Genomic DNA, 19,012 nt, shown 5'->3' on the forward strand with positions numbered 1-19,012 from the left:
TCACTTTCTCTTGTCTGACCTACTTTCCTCCAAGACCACACAAGTGCACGGAAGAAGCTTGCTACGACTGTGAACTCCCATCTCAAACTCTGCCAGTGGTAAACTAACCCGGTGGATTATGTATCTCATAGCAACTCCGTAGCAACGGCATCAAACATGATGATGCGTGGTATGGAATTGCCATCCAGTCATCCATTAAACAAAGTCTGCCCTTGACAATACATTGTATGCTCTGTTCTACATTGTATTGTGAGTTGACGGAAACAATCGAGCATGACTGTCCTATTTGTATCATGTTTAATACCCTAATGCACACACTTATATCCATTTATTACATATATAGCCTTTTGTGTGCTTGCTCCAGGATCGAACATACGGTGTGGCTCGGGAGTGCTCTTAGAATATGTTGTGCCCCTATTGAAGGAAGATCCAGGAGCATTCCTGAGGCGTTCTAACTCCTACATATGTGACCCGCTACAACAAAAGGATTTGAAAGTCGGGGGAAGGACAATTTTCTGAAAATGGCATGACATTATTCCCTTACTCTTCTTCTTTAAATTCATATATGGCACAAATTATAATAGTACTTGGTTGCGGAGAAATCAATGATTTTATTAGCGCATGTCAAGTGGTTGTGGAAATCAGAGTTTCGAGAAAAATGCCTTCAAAGACGGTATTGTGATCAAGGAGAGGCGAGACAGTTTGCACCGCTTGACAATAGAAGGTACGCTCCTAGCGACCTCCGCGATGTTCATTCAAGCTTAGCGCCAGCAGTCTACGCACGACTAATCAGTAATCAGGATGCCACACACTGACCAATAAGATCACTCCCTCGTTGCTAGGGGCGGAGTCTAGCTGCGGCGCTAAATCCAAATCTTCGGACACGTTTCTGTCACATTGAAAGTCGGAAAATCATGGCTCAGAGAAACGCTGTTTTCTTGCCTTTCCTTTAATTATTTAGCTTCAAAATTTTGGCAGATGATAGACAAAACATTAGACTATAATTATGCCAAAAACAGAAATCCGACTGTTTTGACCAATTTTGATGATGTGACTTCAAACTCGATTTTCTCCGCTCAGCCGTCAGCGACTTTAGGATCCTTTTGTTGTAGCGGGTCACATATAAACTGGCCACCAATGTTACGAGTGCTCCAGAAGTGGTATCTAGCGAGTGTCGTACATGCTAGAAGACAGAATACATTTAATATCTCATTTGCCCCATGGATTTGTTTTAATTTGATACAGTAGATGAGTACATGTACACATATTCTGCATGTCATTCGTTTGTTGTTGTTGTTTTTTGACATTGCACTAGCTTCGATACTTGAAATGTGGGAATCCTTCACTCAACAACCGACGAAATGGAATTTGACACTCGTAAACTAATGTAAATGAAAAGATAATACTTTGGCACCCTGCTGCATGGCATTCCTGTCGCTCATCTCACACACATTCTCTGAAAATGCTTGGCACAGTTTACATTGATCATCTACCGACTCAATCTGGGTGCTCACGCAGCAAACAGCAACGGAACAAACAGAGTAAGCCGCGTGTTCTCACTGTGCAAACAGAAGGTGAGAGGCATACGTGCTTGCCCACACGAGAACATTTTGTTCACTGCATGTCGTATGTTTTCGGCACATGGTATTAACAAACATCACTGAAGGGTCAGAAAATGAGAAAGATTTATATGGCCCAAATACTGTACATGTAGTGTAGCTATTCATAAAACTTCTATAACTCTTTTGATCTTATGTTTCAGAATGCGCAGCATTCACTGTATTCATCTTCATAGATTTGTAATTACAGGTAGTAAGGCTAAATCAAATCTCAACTACTCCATATTGAATGTTTTCATGGAATGTTCATGACTAAAATAAGACATGGTGCCTCAACAACCATCTTGGCATATTAGAATAAACACCTGCTTCTCTATATTGCACAAAGGGAATCCTGAATGCGTATTCATAAAGTTTTCCAAGAAGAATTCAAATAGGATTGAAAGACCAAGCCCATGCAAACAAGACTATAAAATTTGGGGAGAGAAAGATGTTCATACAGAAGCCAGATTGTTGGGATGAATAATACATCAATACTGTTTTACCACAGATATGGAGTGGGGAGCTTGCACATGATGTGTGATGTACAAAATGGATCTAGAGTTGTACAGTCAAGCGTAGTCAAGTTATATTACTTGATGACTCTAGTGTGTAGTCTCCAACATAAACCTACTCTCAAATGCATTCAAACACTGTAAAGAAGGTAAATTGTAAGATACAAATATTTCACTTTATTTTTCTACTACTATTAATAAACCCACTGCAAATGAGGACAAAATACAATCAACTCTTAAAACTGATGGACTGAGCACTCAGAACGCACAAAATTTCCACCCATGATCATTGTACGACAGTAAAGAGATCTACAATATATGCAATTTCACAGATACTATAAAGTGTGATGATCTACAAATGTATTCTCTAGGATGAACACAATGAAACTGACGCACAAGAAGATGTAGTGCAAACAGACGTAATTTCAATGACTTTCCAACTATTTCAGATTTCCAAAGAGAACATCTATCTCATGATTTCACACGAGGCAGCTATCAAAGTGGAGCTTGGAACAGTCAGCAAAAGGGGTCACATACTGCAATAGTTCAAGGTCAAGCCATTAATTCCAATTGCACATTATCACTGGCGATTAGGGAAAATCTAATTATGGTACATACGCCATCAGCATTTGATTACATGCATTAATCATACTATATCATATTATTTTTGTTGAATGCCCTTCAAATTTATTTTATAGATTTGTGAATCCTAACAAAGGCATTTTGTAAAACGGTGATAACTTCTGTTACTTTTGGTATCTACAACTTATTGTAATCCCCTTCTTTTATCTGATCATGCTCTTTGAATACCACAGAGCACAGTGTTAGTGATAATAATTTCATTAAGTACCCAATCAACAGATCACTTGATGAAAGCAGTTCTACATGTACATCGCTATCACAGTCAATTGCCGTTTATGATAAAAGATTGCAATCAACTTGAAATGTCAACATACATAATTTGTATGCTCATGTTTATAATGAGGTACGATTGATATCGACATTGCCCTTCTGAAATACAATAAAAGTTTTGATTGAAGATCCTGGCAAATCTGCAAAGTACAATACTGTACAGATAATTTCTCCTATGATCTCCCCTTTGTTCTTCTGGATGCAATAGCTTTAAAGTCATGCAAAAGCAATGGGATCATTTCATCAAGATGTATTCCTCTCTTGTGTAACTAAGCCATGACGATGCATTACAGGCAAAGACTTTGAATTACACGTCTTTTTGTTTTTAAAAAAAAAAAAAATCCTTGGGGTTCCAGGGAAACTGAACTGTGCGCCACACCAACAATGCAGGGCGAATCTCGCACGGCTGTCGAAAAACACATTCTATTGCTCTCCACGGGGCTGAAGGTTCAGCCTCCCACGAGCAGTCCTGGCATGCAGTGGCAAAGAAATCTCCACGAAGGGACAGCACAACACACAAGTTCATGCAATGCAAACAGATGCTACAGAAGGCTGCGACCAGATGTCAGAAAAGAGACACACAGTATCTGCACGTTGTGCAGAGGAGCAGACTACAGAATCCTACTGTAGCAGCTGTCAACAGGACTATGATGAGACGAGTGGCATAGATATCAAAGGAGGGAATTGACCCAAAATATATGATACTGTATTACAAATTCAGTCAATGCAAAAACACGAGTCGTACGCATCAGTGACGTTTTAGGGAAATCTCACAATCCTTTTTGGAGTTATTTTCTTTAAGGTGTTGGTTAAATCCATGTGATGTCATGGCTGAATAAGAAGACCACAATTTGCGTTGTCACAGAAGGGCAATGATGTAAACAAATATCAAAAAAAATTTCTAAATATCTTTACGAAATGTTTCTCACTGAATGAAATCGCACTTGTCTTTATATCTTTCTCAGAAGAAGGGGAAATCATATCTTACCTTTGACATTATACAGACGTACAATGTACGTCAGGAACTTGTCGAAAGACAATGTGTTCTACAAGAAACACTACTTTTTGTGGAATTTTCTAATACAGCATTCCCCTACTGTGTAACATTACAAATTGTAGTCTTCTTTATCGAACGAATGACGGCACAACTTCACCAAAACTGTAAATAGCAATTTTATAACTTTTGAATGGATTGGCCAATTTTCCTCAAATTTCACCGATATGTTCTACTACCATTTTCTGCACTGACTAAATCCACATGCACGTTTTGAGGTAAATTCCCCTTCAACAGTCACTCATGGTAGTGATGGAGGAGAGCATGCATGAGCATGATTAGTACTAGGAGGGGTCAAAAGTTCCACGGCAGGCACAAAGTTAATCGACAACAAAGAAGGGAGTGTACGAACCATGTTGGGAACGACGCTGGTGGGACGCATGCATGGCAGCCATTGCGCAACATTGATTAGAGGATGAGGGGGCGTGGTGTGGGCGTGTGCTTCCTTATGGCCAATCAGCTGCCTCCAATTTGCTTTTGTTTGTTTGTTTGTAAAAGTTTTTAATCACAATATTCCCACGGCACTGACAGTCTGACTCCAAGGTAGTACTTTGATGTCACTGATTTCTATAACACATCCAAATTTTTCTTTGACTTTCTGGTTGTCTTGTGTCTTTTCAGTTTTTAGAATGAACTGATTAGCACTTTGCGAATTAGTGGGGAAACCAACTATGTGCTTCAAATGCCATCAAGGACCTGTATTGTAAAAGTGAAATATTTACCAGTTAATTTCAAGCCAATAAAAAAAGAATAAAAATAAACACATAAAAACAAGAATCAACAAAGGAAATGACTTCTAATCTTCTATCTCCGTTTCTCTTGTAACTTCCATAAGTGGTAAATTAACATGAATACTTACTGATGAAATACCGGTACTAAAAGAAATGGTTTGATGACATACATTGTAATCAAATGTATTGTTTGTATTCTTTTCACATGAACAAATAGATACACAGGGAAACATTTGAAAGAAAGTGAACAAGCTATGCCAAACCTAGGGCAAGTCCAAGCTATTTGATCACACAAGACTGAAAATTCAAAATGGGTCAATCTACATAAACTTGGTATCATTTTAAAGCTAAGAAGTTAAAATACATGAATTTCAAAAAGAAAAAGTAAAAATCCTTCCGCATAACCAGCAATAAATTAATTAATCTGCATAAATTAAAATTTAGAGTAACGCGTGGGACATTCAAAAATTCTGCATTTTAAAATATATCTTTTAATTTTTACAAGTTTTTACGAAAATAAGTATGGTGACCTTAAGTCTGACTAACAAGTTATCATGACTGTGATTTTCAGTTTCTCAACTGATTAAATATGCAAATGAGGGATGGGCCAAAATTAGTATGTCCCACGCATTACTTTTTTAGGTCATTATTTCTCATTTGCATAAAAGTTAATGATTTAATTGACCTGAAACTTTCAAAAGACCAAATTCACAATGGACCTAATCATATCCAAGAGATAAAAAGTTAGTCTGATAAATCTCATACTTGCAATTTTCAATTAGATTTAGTAATGCGTGGGACATTTTAGTAACGCGTGGGACGATTTGTGTACAAGTCAATGGAAGTGTACTAAATCTTAGTCTTCTATGGGAAATGTGTACATTATTGAGGGATTTTTTGTAATTTTCTGAATTCTGACTTGAAATTTGGTGAAAAACTCCACTTTGGATAAATAATTCACAAAAGATCATTACATGCTATTTTCAAGGTCACATTCAAAGTCAAATGTTAAAAAATGAAGGATAACACAGGCATTTCATATTTTTTGTTATTGTTTTGGTGGGTGTAAATCATTTGAATTTGCAAGAATTTATTAGAAATACATCTATTTAGATAATTAGTACCCCATATTAAAGTTTCTCTGAGCAAATGTGCAATTCACATCACAATATTCATAGTGACAAAAATGTCCCACGCATTACTTGTCCCACGTGTTACTATACCTATCTTTCTATAATTGACCTTGAGAGAAAACAGTTTCATGATTTTTTCTGACATGTTTTGTTTGAGGTACAGTAATTGTTGTAGGAAAAGATGTTTGTAATGATTTTATAGTATACCAAGTATTTTCACAATAATTGAGATAAAAGTAAAAGAAGAAAAAAAGGACAATTTTTGTGGTCCCACGCGTTACTGGAGAATAATTTTGCATAAATTAAATACTGAACGCGTGATTCTCATTATTTCTATTGTTTTGAATGAAGAGGGTTCTACTAGCTATCAAAAGCAACCCAACATATGAAGTTTCAATCTTAACAGTGCAGTATAGGGCTAAATCTTCTTGTGATGTCCCACGCGTTACTGGTGCAAAATAGCTTGGACTTGCCCCCTACCAAGTTTATGAAAGAGTAAAATCTGATTTTGTGCAATCATTAGTACGGTATATTGCTTCAAAATTCTGCTGGCATTTTACAATTATAAGGTGGTATCAAGTTTGTGATGAGTGAAGGTTAGGGTAGTGACATAAAATATGTTAGAACATGAACAAGGCAGTCTCATAGATAACCTATTGTCACAACTACAACATCAAAGGCATCAAACTTGAACATACACTGAGCATAAAAACACAGGGAATGCTTGGAAAAATTATGAAGATGTATGCATGCATCTGAACATATTTCAGCTGTTACATCACATCTGCAGTCATGATAAAAAATGCCTAGATGCAGAAACTAGTGGGGTAGTGGTGGCAATAAGGAGAAACCTGCCCTGTGCTACAGGCTTCAAAATTCACAGCGAGCGTGTTTTCATACTGCGATAAAAGCTGTACAACTGAGCTATCCTCCCATTGCAGGGCTCCAGGGCATGAATTGCATTTTGACTAATGACATGGAATAATCTTCCTGTTTCTCCCCCCAACCCACAGTACAGACATAAGGAAGGCATCTCGATCGTAGTAAGATGAAGGGAGAGCGCTCATTAAAGTATTGCTTTACCTGTGTAATCACCCCTTGAAATTAGTCTGGCCTGAGCAGAGTATTTCACATTACATATTACACCCTCATTTACATTTTTAAGACTGCTACATTTGCAAGCCCCCAAGCCGAGCTCATGATGTACAGTATACAATGTCCATTGGTTGAATTCTGTACATGTACATAATGCCACAAAACACAAGTCTGCCTACAAATTGGATTCCACATTATTAAAAACAAACAAATAAAAAACACACACACAAACACACCAAAAGGGTACAAATGTATTCCTACTTTATCATACAATGCACAGTGTACATTTTTGTGTGATATAGTTTGCTGAAAATGAAGAAAAAAAAATGCTTGAAGAAAACAGAATTACACATACAGTTTGAATGCCCGCGATGAACAATCAGCGCTCAGCATATGAAAATTGATACACTGCTGAGGAGCATGTACATAAATTTTGTATAATCGTCCTTGGAGACTTGGTAATACATTACACTATCATATAAAAAGATAAACCTGAACATTTAATCTTGTCCATGAACATGATCATTATCAGGCTCTTAAACTGAGGAAATAGAGCAGATTATTACCAACCAATATGATTTTATGCACACCTGGCTATTAAAAGTCTGTACCTGATGACCAGATATTTTGCCAAAGGCTTTACCTGACATGGCAAAATTGTACTATAATGTATTCAATCTGGATCCTACATAATGAGATGTACGTATTGAGTATGTAGAGTTGGGTGGGATAGCCTGTTACTACATGTACAAAGTCTTCATAGGAATACACTCTACCCAGAGTTGACAATATAAAGTTAACCTGCTCAATGGCTTTAAGCTCATCTTCTTTCATTGCCACATGAAACACCAATGATACCACTACAGACATGAAAGGGAATAAAAGCAACATTATCAAATTGACATAAATTAGACTGAGGGGGGAAACGACGAGGGAACATTCATGATTGCAATTCCGTGGAGGCTGCCCCGATGAAGACTGGCCGCAACAGCAGCAGGGGGCAAATTGCTGTTACATAACGGAGGGAATAATCAAGTCTGACATAAATTATACAGGGCGCAGAAAGATGCAGCATCTGATTCACTGGGCTTTACATACGGCCTTAAAGACCCTATGACATGGGGGATTCACGGAGTAGGAAGTCTGGCCAGGGTGGAATATATTTGAGAATCCTTGAAGCGAATTGGTGTACGGCCTTATCACTGATATCTGCGTAAGTACATACACAGCCAAAGAAACTCAGTTGGAGTTGACGGTTGCTGGAGAGCATACGCTTTGATGCATACATCGTACATTCACTGACCGGTGTTCGTACATGGTTTTCGACTGTATCCCGGTGGGAAGCAAATGAATTGATCACCCATGACTATCAAACCCCAAGCTACTGGGTCTTTAATATTGTCACAACAGGGATACAGATGGCAACTTTTTGCTCAGCTGAATTGCACAGAGTGTGTAATATAGTGTGTGTCATAATGTTCATTGTTGTTCATGTTGTCTCCAGTGTTTGATGCACATGTACAAATGTTATACTATGTGTAATGTAGGTCATAAACTTACACAGCTGTCTTCTTCGTGCAAAAACCAAGCATTTGTGTACATAAAAGAGAAATAACAAATGACAACTACCAAGTTCATGTACAGTTCATGTCAGTTGGATCTGTTTGAATGGTGTTTGGTGACATCTAAGATTTGCTGACATTGTTGTAGCTGTGATATTAGAGCTTGAAAAAGACAATTTAGATTATATCGTCGCCGGTCACACGAACCGACGAATCCCTCAGGTTTGCGTAAGAATGACAATTCGAGAAAATCGCGCTTGAAGTTAACCCATTTTTGACTTATGGTTGCTACTGTACACTTTCATGTCTATAATGTCCAATTATTTTTGTAGTACATCAGACTTCAATTCTTGCTCTAACTTGTGAAGTTTTTATCGAATTGTATTGTTAACAAATAAGTGGGAAATCGTCAAAGAGCTGCATGCATGTATTTTCGGTCTGCAAAGAACGTTGTCATTTTCCATGTGTGTCCATATGTACATGTACATTGAGCGTTGTTATTGTCAACGCATGTATTACATAGTACGCGCACTATGCGCGCGGTCAATGAACTGTTGAATCTCAAAAACTACACGCAAGTCAATGCGCACTGATTCGTCGGTTCGGTGACCGCGCGTACTAGTTTTCTAGTACGCGCGGTCACCGAACCGTCGAATCGCCTGATTGTTTAACACACGCGTCTATGGGGAAAACAAATAATTTTCACAAATGGAATTACATGCTTCTACAAAAGTGATAACTACATAAAAATCACACCGAATTACACACTGAGAATTTCAGAATATGTAGTATGGAATGTCTACTATCGAAATGATTGAAAATCTCAAAATCGAAAATTTGACCCAAAATCGAGTGATTCGTCGGTTCGTGTGACCGGCGACGATATGTGAAAATATCTTAGAAACAAAACCACCACCACCATCAAAAAAAAAAAAAAAAAAAGGAAAAAAAAAAAAAGGGGGAAAAAAAAGAAAAAAGGAAAAAAAAAAAAGGAGAATCTGAAGAAAAATTACCACAATACATTTTTATGTACATATGTACAGTATATTGACATTAAAGACATCAACCCTGAAGAAAAAATGCAAGGGTGATGTGATTGTATTATACAATACAATTTACTATAATAGTAAATAACAGATTTGAAAGTTTTTGAAATTGGAAGATATTGTTGCCCACATGCATAGCACGCTGTACCTTCCTGTCTTGACTGTCCATTAAAAGAGGTTTGATAGTGAAAACTTTGGTTTTTTCCCTTATGTTATTCTGAATTGAACTACTGTATTAAGACAACCCTAGTCTCCAGCATTCCAAAATGTCTTTGAAGTTCACCACAGATTTTTCTTTCTTTCTTTTTTTTTTAATATTTAAAACAAAAATACAAGATTTGCAACTAGGGTCTATCTTATCACTATTTCTGAGCTGGAAAGTGTAATGTAAACATCCTTTCAGATCACTTCCCTTTCTTTAACTTCTTGTGGATTACCAATAACAAATGGGTCCACATGAAATCATATTTATTTGTGTTATGTCTGGCGAACAGGGAGAATGTCTGTGTGTGCCTCACATTGTCTTGTTTTGTTGAAAGGCTAAAAACTTTCCAGTGTGGTTATCAATCAGTCATTCTCATTGCCATAACACTACAGCTGGTCTGATGCAAGGACAAACCATATGGTGCACCAAGAAGATACTGTATACAACACATATTTTGCGAGTCCGCGTGCGATACAATGTACTGTACTTCCTTGGGTGCAATATTCGGTGTTGTGTGTTGTCTATTTCATCAATCAAATATTACAGTCTTACCATTTTTAGTCCCCATCAAATAATATAACGCAGCACATAAATGAAACAAAACAAACATCTTTACAATGTAATATTGTATCATGTAAAAATTCTTTTCCACTACAAACCGGCACTCCTTTCACAGCTACTTCATAACTGGTATTTAAACAGTTCCCCACCCATAGTCTTGTCTGTTTAAAACAACTGTGACAAGATTCCTGTTATTAATCAAATAGAAGAATTGTTGGTACAATGTATATATGTCCATCTTGGTTCTACCAGTGGAATGTTTGATGACTAGACTTTTCAAGCTGTCTTTAACTACCAATAAGAGTGAGAAGGAGAGGGAGAGGGAGAGAGAGAGAAAAAAAAAAGGAAAGCTAAAGATTCATAGAGTTGTGTGTTTATCATTTCAACTTGTAATAAATAGAGTGGATTTGCTAGGAATGCAATTAAGCGATGTCTGGAAAACAGACGTGAATAACACAACAAAAATATAAAACAATCACACAAAACTGTTGCCCCAAGCTCACAAGGATATAAATCCCATTTCTACAAGGCAATTATTCTGATTGGAGACTGAAATGACAGCCAGAAAGTGATAGTGGGCCAGTATTTGGACTTGATTAGAATGACAAACAGGTCAACTGCAGGTCATCGCATCTGATGGTAATCTCACAATAGAGCCTTTAGTATCACACATGATGCCTGTGATAGCACTGGTCCGATTGTATTCTTTCTGTCTAATGGTACTCCAGATAATTTCTATAGGAACCCTGCACATAAGCTTTATTAGAGGTACTGGTACATGTACATAAATGAATAGTGGTCAATATGCTACATGTATAAAGGAGAAAGTAGAATTTTACTCCTCCCCCCCTCCCCCACTATAAATCCATTACAGCAATAATAATGGTTAAAGGGAAGATAAACCCCAAGAGCAATGTGGATTGAGTGAAAGCAGCAACATTAGTAGAACACATCAGTGAAAGTTTGAAGAAAATCGGACAATTGATGCAAAAGTTATGAATTTTTAAAGTTTTGGTGTTGGAACCGCTGGACGAGGAGACTACTAGAAGTTATGACGTATGAGTGGACAACGATACCAAGAAAATATAAAGAAAATTCTACAAAAATCCATTTTTCATGAAAATTACAAATTCCATCAACTTGATGTTGACATATGTTAGGGGTAGCAATTATTCCCCCTGCTTTCTGAAAGAGGTTGGTCCATTGCTCTTTCCTAATTCTAAGAAAGTGAATTTTTGTTGAATTTCCTTTATATTTTCTTTGAATTGTTGTCCACTCATACGTCATATCCTCTAGTAGTCTCCTCATCCAGCGGTTTCAACACCAAAACTTTAAAAATTCATAACTTTTGCATCGATTGTCCGATTTTCCTCAAACTTTCACTGATGTGTTCTACTAATGTTGCTGCTTTCACTCAATCCACATTGCTTTTTGGGTTTACCTTCCCTTTAAAGTGAATGTACATGGAACATCAAATCTGCTACAGTACATGTACATGTACAATTGTACATTGTACATGTACTGTACAGCTGCACCACTGTCATTGTTATTTCTACCTAGTGTGCACTGGTCACCTGAAAATAGTATGAACAAAATATGTGGGTACCTACAGGTACCATACACTTAATCGACCACCATTGCACATTGGAATATAAAATGCCCTGTGTACAGGAACTGTTTGTACAAAGTTAATTTGCTATTTTTCTGGAATGTCTATTCAACAAAAGTGCCTGATAGTGACAGTCGCTGTGGCAAACTTCTCTTTATGATTCCAAATGTAACGCATGAGATTTGTCTTTACCGGGGAAATGTCACAAATATCTGATCCAACAATTTGACAGGACCAGACTCTCTGTAGCATAGGGTCGTACACATATGATTCAAAACTGTGCTAGGTTTTGAACGCAGCATAAATTTGTGCAGTACCTACTCTGCCTGTGTATAAACAACCGATGTTACAAATGGTAGCACATGTTCATGTGAAAGTGCAATTAACAGTCAACGTGTGATCACCTACATTAGCTAGGTAAAAGCGAAATTCTGCCCTAGATGAAAAATTAATGTGTTTTGTTTAAAAAGGGAAGTCAAAATTCATGTAAATCTAAGTAGTTTCTCCTAGTAGACTGCACTATTACTAATGGCAGTGTAGAGAAGATTTGGTAAAAAAATAAACAACATACATGTACAATTTGTAATTCAATAACACCTTTACACTAGTTACAAACAAGAATGTTTGTGGCTAGAAATCTGATACTTGTTGAAAATATTGTATAAATGCCTGTATGCACTTAAGCAGATTTTCCAATGCTTAGCTTGATTATAATCTAAAACTAGCTCCTTGGAACACTTGCAAGCCCTACTACTCACTAGATTTATACAGTGTGTAATGACTGTTGCTCCATGCTGACACCAGGACACAACAAAATACAGAGCACGAAAAGCTAACTGGGAGACTAAATTGTCAAACTTGACTTGATCCTTTTTCTGCTGTGAGTGTCCCAGGTTCTGGGGTAAATGTAGGCAGCAGGAGGCTATACTGTCTTTCAACACCCCTCCTCCAAACAACCCTGTGAAAGGTCAATGCAGGTCAGGCCACATTTCCTAATGTCGGCTCTGATACTGTATACGCCGAATATTTTGCGAGGTTTTTATTTTCGCGAATTTAACGAGTCAGGTGCTATTCGCAAAATTAAAAACCTGCGAAAATATATGTATTGACTCTGATCCCGATGTGGATGTGATGTACACATACATGTACATTATTCTTCATTCAGTACAGGACTCCATGATCGTGAATTTAACCACTCGCGAAATCGTTGGGAATTCCTGATTTGCGAAAATTTAGACTCAACGAAATATATGGCATGTACAGTATCTTAATTCAGATGAGGTTTTCCTTGGTCTCCCAAGCCCCCTGGAGCTGAAAATCGGCACACTCAAAATAGTGTTAATACACAAAGTGGGGCATTCTAAAAAAAAAAAATGACTTCCCTTCGAGACCAAATCTATCACTTACTTTTTAACAGCTACAATGTAGATATCTTGTGACTTTTCTTTTATGCTTTAAAAACTGCATTTTCCTTTCTACAATAAACTAAACAACATGTAAAAACAAACAAACCAAAACAGAAACATGAAACCAACCAACCAAAAACACAAACACCAAAAAACAAAAATCGACAATTACATGCAGCAATATCAAGCATAAATTTAATATTGAGATACCATTATTTTTTTTTTTCTGTTCTTTGGCAACTCATATGTACTTGTGTGGCAAAATATCCTATCTGTTTAGAAAATTTATCAAACTTGTTTCTCCCCCCTCCCCCTCCAAAAATGAATTACAATTTCATGTTGCACAATGTATAAGGTTATGTGTGTGTGTGTGAATGTGGTGAACAGTGACTTATTACTGTATCATACTATCAATGTTCTTAATTTCAGTATGCAGTAGCATAAAAAAATCTGCAGAAGATTATTCACATCAATGAGGAGCTGTGCCTTGAAAATTACTTGTCAATGGTGTTTTTCTTTTTTGTAAGTTTTTCATCAGTGTTCAGGGTAGCAGTACCGTACCTTCTGCACCCAAACTACATGGTTGTGTACAAATTCTGCCATGCTTTTCACTGCTCCAAACAAGGAACTTGGAGTTTGCGGTTACATTGCATTGCACACATGTACAGTTGCGCAATTCACGCAAGCACCTCATGACACCAATCCTTGATTTCGAAAGTTAGACAGACTTCGAAACTCTCCTCCTGTTCCTAACAGTGTTAGGGTCTATACTGTTCTGAATCGTACAAAGCCTGGCCTGGCAGTCTAGGTTTCGGCTCCATGGGTGTATAGTAAGGGTACTAGGTCTCGCGCAGGGACGTAATGATCGCGCATAGCGTAACTGCGTATAGCAAGCAATATTACGCGTAGGACTAAGCGCAAAATTTGCCGATACGCCCATGGAATAAAAATACCTGACAACCGCTAAACATGAGAAGAAAGCAGGTAAGAAATTTTGATTTCAAACAAATTTTGCACCAAATTTCCAATTTTTTGGAACAAATTTTTCATTAAATTTCCAATTTTTTACATTATAATTTACCTACCTTAGCTTAAAATCTTTTTTTAAGGATGTTGTAGCCTACGTGTCGTCTCGCTTGTCTCGTTCGTATGATCGTAGCCGATAGAATTCGTAATTTGTTCGATCGATCGTTGATAATATTCTACGAAAGCCGAAGCACGCTACAGCCGCAGAGAGGGGCAGACACTTTCAAGCATGAAACTACATAGGGCAGCTGCGCGATCTTTACATACCCCGAGAAGGTGAACGCATAAAAAAAAGTCCGACATACAAACGGCGACAGCGCACTACTCCATCATCGTATCATCAGGAGATTCTGGGAGGTGATTTTTCTGCATTTTCGTGATATTCATTGAGAAATTCAGGTACGATTATGGAATAACTTCTATTATAAGAGCATTTCAAATTTTCGTGCGCGATATCTAGACCCCTCAACCATACATTACAAAATTTGAAAGGGAGGTTCAGCTGTACGCATGTACCACTGCCAGATGTACTGAGCCCCGGCCTCCTTTGGGACTCGGTGATGAAGCAAGTGACATGGCGACATTTCCACTGAAACTCAGTGAAAGTGAAAGTTATCACTGAAGTGTTGCTCATCTTGCTTGCATTATTATGTAGGACCTTTTACTTGACGTTAGCTGGATGGATCCATTTTCTTGATGATAAAATTTCTACTCACCCGCAAACATGGAGTGAATGAGCAAAATTGCAGTGCAGGTTTTATATAACTGTTATAAATTGTCAACTGGCAGAGGACTCCACACACATTCTCCCAACACCATTGAACACCATCAACCCCGATCACATGCTGCATGCAGACACGCATAGCACACACCCCCAGTGACAATCAGCGAACAAGCCCGCAAGATATGTTTAACGTTGAGCTTATTTGTAGTTGATTCACATTATGATTTGTAAGCTTCACTCTGTGTCACAGAGATGTGGATCTGCACACCGTGGTAAAATACATCTAATAATGTTAGAGGCCATGTTAGACCACATCTGAAAGGCACACACATGCACACACAATACAAACTTATGGACCCAAATTTATCACCCAGACTCAATTTTGAAACACGGTTGAATGAATGAGATGGTCACTCATACTTACGAGAAACTCTCAGTCCACCATGACTACTAGTACTGCCCCTGTTGGCATCGGCAAATGATGTCGTTCTTGGTCTTCCACTTCCACTCATGCTAATAATATATTATTTGTCTATTTTACAATATTCTTACAATTTTACAAGCTTTATAAAATGTATTTTACATGGTAGGCAAGGCAAGAGGGCGTTTGCCTATGTTAGAAAATGCGAGTCAAACCCTAAATTGGGCGTCGATAAGGGAGCAAATTCACACGATCAGGATGATCTGATTTCTTCTGTTTTATTCCTTTACGTTATTCCAAATGCATAGCAGACTCTGGGTGATTTCCAAGCGAAAACTACGCGATCATGGCCACATTTTGCGATGATTTATGGCAAGAACACTACGTTTGAAGACTGCTGTTTGTTACCGCACAATTTCTCGTTGCCACTATTCTGCCATACATACAATACACGGCTTCGATCGCAAAACACGGCAACAGTCGGCTCCACAGTCGTCAACCGTAAGCCAATCACGAGGCTCAGATTTCCATCTTCGGAACTAATCGACTTTTCCCGTAATTTGTCGAGATGTATAAAAAATAAAGAGAATATCACATCTTAGAGGTTAAACATTTATTTCTTCTCAACTTTTATATTTAAAATATTGTTTGATTGTATAGTATCATATTAGCATGGTTGATGTCTTTCATTCCATTTCAAAATCTTTCGTAAAGACATTTTGACGAATATGACGTCATCGATAAATGACATACACTCGTTTCACAGCGTTGCGTCGTGTGTCCCGCGTGGACGAGTGTGTGCTGGTTTGTCGTCGGCTAATAAATTTTCGCCGATTCTGCGTACACAGCTCGAGCTCGCTCAGAAGAGACTGTGCTACGGCTCGGCGGCACGGGTACCGTATTGTTGTGGTGGCAAGGGGCATTTCGGATTGTGATACGTCTGTGCGGCGAAGTTTGGCACCGGACAGTCAGTCCCTTATACTTATTTTGGTGTCAAGTTCTTCCTGAGAGAGTTTTACTACGTTCAAGTCAGTAAGTGAGTAAAACATTGCATTTATGTAAAGTTGGGTAGTAGTGTGTCTTAAGATGTGCACGGTCACGGCTTAGTTTTATTTTGGCTTTTGAAAGGGTGGAGCTGGAGGGTGGTGATAAGTAAATTAAATAAATTTAGGCCTATCTAACGTTAACTGGTTAGAAGATCTTTTCTATAAAATTTTAAATCTAAGGAAGTTAGAAAATCCTGCTTGTTTTGTTTATGATGTTGAGCATGCATGCCATGACTTAGACAGAAAGATCCGTCTGTCCGGAGGAGTCTTTTACTTTTTGATGTTATCGCTCTCCGTGAAGCCAGACGCAGTCTCCGCGGAACATTTCCCCGACGACCAGATACAGACCGATCTTTCGGTCAAGCCATGACTATCTACACATGTGTATGACTGAACTGAGCTGTGCTGAGCAGCTCAATGCAATGCCAGTGGCTAGCACTGTATGGTTACTGAAGTTGGGACTGTAGCAGAAAAACTTTAAGAGTTTGCAGATAGTGATAAGTAGTGTACATGGTAGAACAAATAAAATCTAAGGCCAGGGTCGTAAAAAAATTCCTGCACTATCCATTCCACCACACATTTGATCACCAAGACGACAGACAGGATGCGGCGGAGGCTTCATTCAGGCGACAATTCATACATTTTGTTAACTGATATTATCAATATTGCCAGTAGATCTATCGAATGACAGGATGTCACAAACAATTGAGTGCATGTCAAAACACTCTAAATTTTATATCCAGTATTACCAAACAATAGTTACGTTCAGACGACAGGCCCTAACTTCGAGGTTAGGAAACCTCGAGGTTAAGCTCTTGCCCCAAAACTACGATGTGCGTCCACACGACGAATCTTAACCTCGAGGTTACGCTCCTGCCCCTTTGAGTATGTTAATTTTTGTGTCCACACGCTGCTTAACTACGAGTGGGGACCCCCCCGCGCCTCACCGCGGCTCGTGGTTTGAGCGCTAACCATAAGATTTCTTGTGGCTCTTAACATCGAGCTAACCTCGAGGTTAGCTAACTACGAGTGCGTCTTCACGGTCCCTAACTACAAGCTCTAACCTCGAGGTTTCCTAACCTCGAGGTTAAGGCTTTTCGTCTGAACGTAACTAATGCAATGTACAACACCCTATCATTTCCCTAATGAGTTACATAATGAATGTGATGAGTACTGCAGATCTGCTCTGTTAAAGGATACAAAGTGCCAAAACCCAAAGAAAAATGTGGATTGTATGGAAGCAGCAACATTTTAATAGTAAAACACATCAATGAAAGTTTGAGGAAAATCGGACAATCAGTGTTGACAATCAGTGTTGAGGTTATGACTTCATGTGTGGACAACAATTTAAGAAGGGCATTCCACAAAAATTCATTTTTCATGAAAATTACACATTCCATCAACATAATAGTGTATTGAAAGATTGATTCAAATGACCACCAATCGATCGATGAACAGGCCCAGACCTACGTACTAGCATCGATGGAGTAAAGTAAATTAAATTAAAGTAAAGTAAAGTAAAGTAAAGTAAAGTAAAGTAAAGATACTGACATAGTACAGTATATATGTTAAGGCTGAAGGGTAGCAGTTATTCCCCCTGCTTTCTGAAAGCGGTTAGTCACGTGGCAGTGTTCTTTCATTATGGTAGAAAAGTTATTTTTTGTGGAATTCCCCTTGGTATTTTCTTTACCATATTGTTGTCCCCACATGGCATCATAACCTCTAGTTGTCTCCTCATCCAGCGGTTCCGTCACCAAAACTTTAAAAATTCATAACTTTTACATTAATTGTCCGATTTTCCTCAAATTTTCACTGATGTGTTCTGCTAACGTTGCTGCTTTCACTCAATCCACATTCCTCTTTGGGTTTTGGTTTCCTTTAATCGTTACATGGTTGACTAGGACTGCATATCCCTGGTCAGTTCCCTGAAACTACAGTGTACTCCTGTTATAACAAACACAGTTATAATGAAATTCCGGTTGCAAGGAAATGAAAATTCAGGCTGCAACATTATCGGCTCAGTGTATTTTTATTGTTTATTTGTTTGGTTTATAGCAAAATTTTCCCGAGGACTTTGTTATAATGGGAGTCCACTCTACATTTATTTGTTGTGATATGGAAGCATGGTTATACTTATGAACAAAATTACACCCTAACTGCCCGTAATGCATAATTCGACCATTGCTTCTAAAATGCTGTCCAAAATTCGACTGCCACCATATGTAGAAACCTTCATGCTTCTGCATGTGGTCAAATTTTGGCACTGAAGGGTACACTGTATATACATACGGGGTTCAGATGTGGTGACCGGCTTTTTGGAGGAGGAAACGTCAAAACCGTGCTAGTCTGAAATTATGGTAATTGAAGA

General features: G+C 38.1%; 1 protein-coding gene across 2 annotated transcripts in view; it reads right to left on the reverse strand.

Moving 5' to 3' along the window:
* Positions 1-15,998, reverse strand: part of LOC140229939 (glycogen synthase kinase-3 beta-like) — a 71,512-nt gene extending 55,514 nt beyond the window's left edge. The window contains exon 1 of one of the 2 annotated variants that reach the window (XM_072310139.1): positions 15,602-15,998. In XM_072310139.1, coding sequence (XP_072166240.1) covers positions 15,602-15,689 — 88 coding nt within the window. In that variant the 5' untranslated portion in view covers positions 15,690-15,998. Of the gene's footprint in view, positions 1-4,431; positions 4,545-15,601 lie in introns of those variants that run through there. The other variant, XM_072310140.1, reaches the window with a different exon arrangement.
* Between the last annotated feature and the right edge of the window lie 3,014 nt (positions 15,999-19,012).

The sequence above is a fragment of the Diadema setosum genome, chromosome 6, assembly GCF_964275005.1.
Source record: "Diadema setosum chromosome 6, eeDiaSeto1, whole genome shotgun sequence".
NCBI lineage: Eukaryota > Metazoa > Echinodermata > Echinoidea > Diadematoida > Diadematidae > Diadema > Diadema setosum.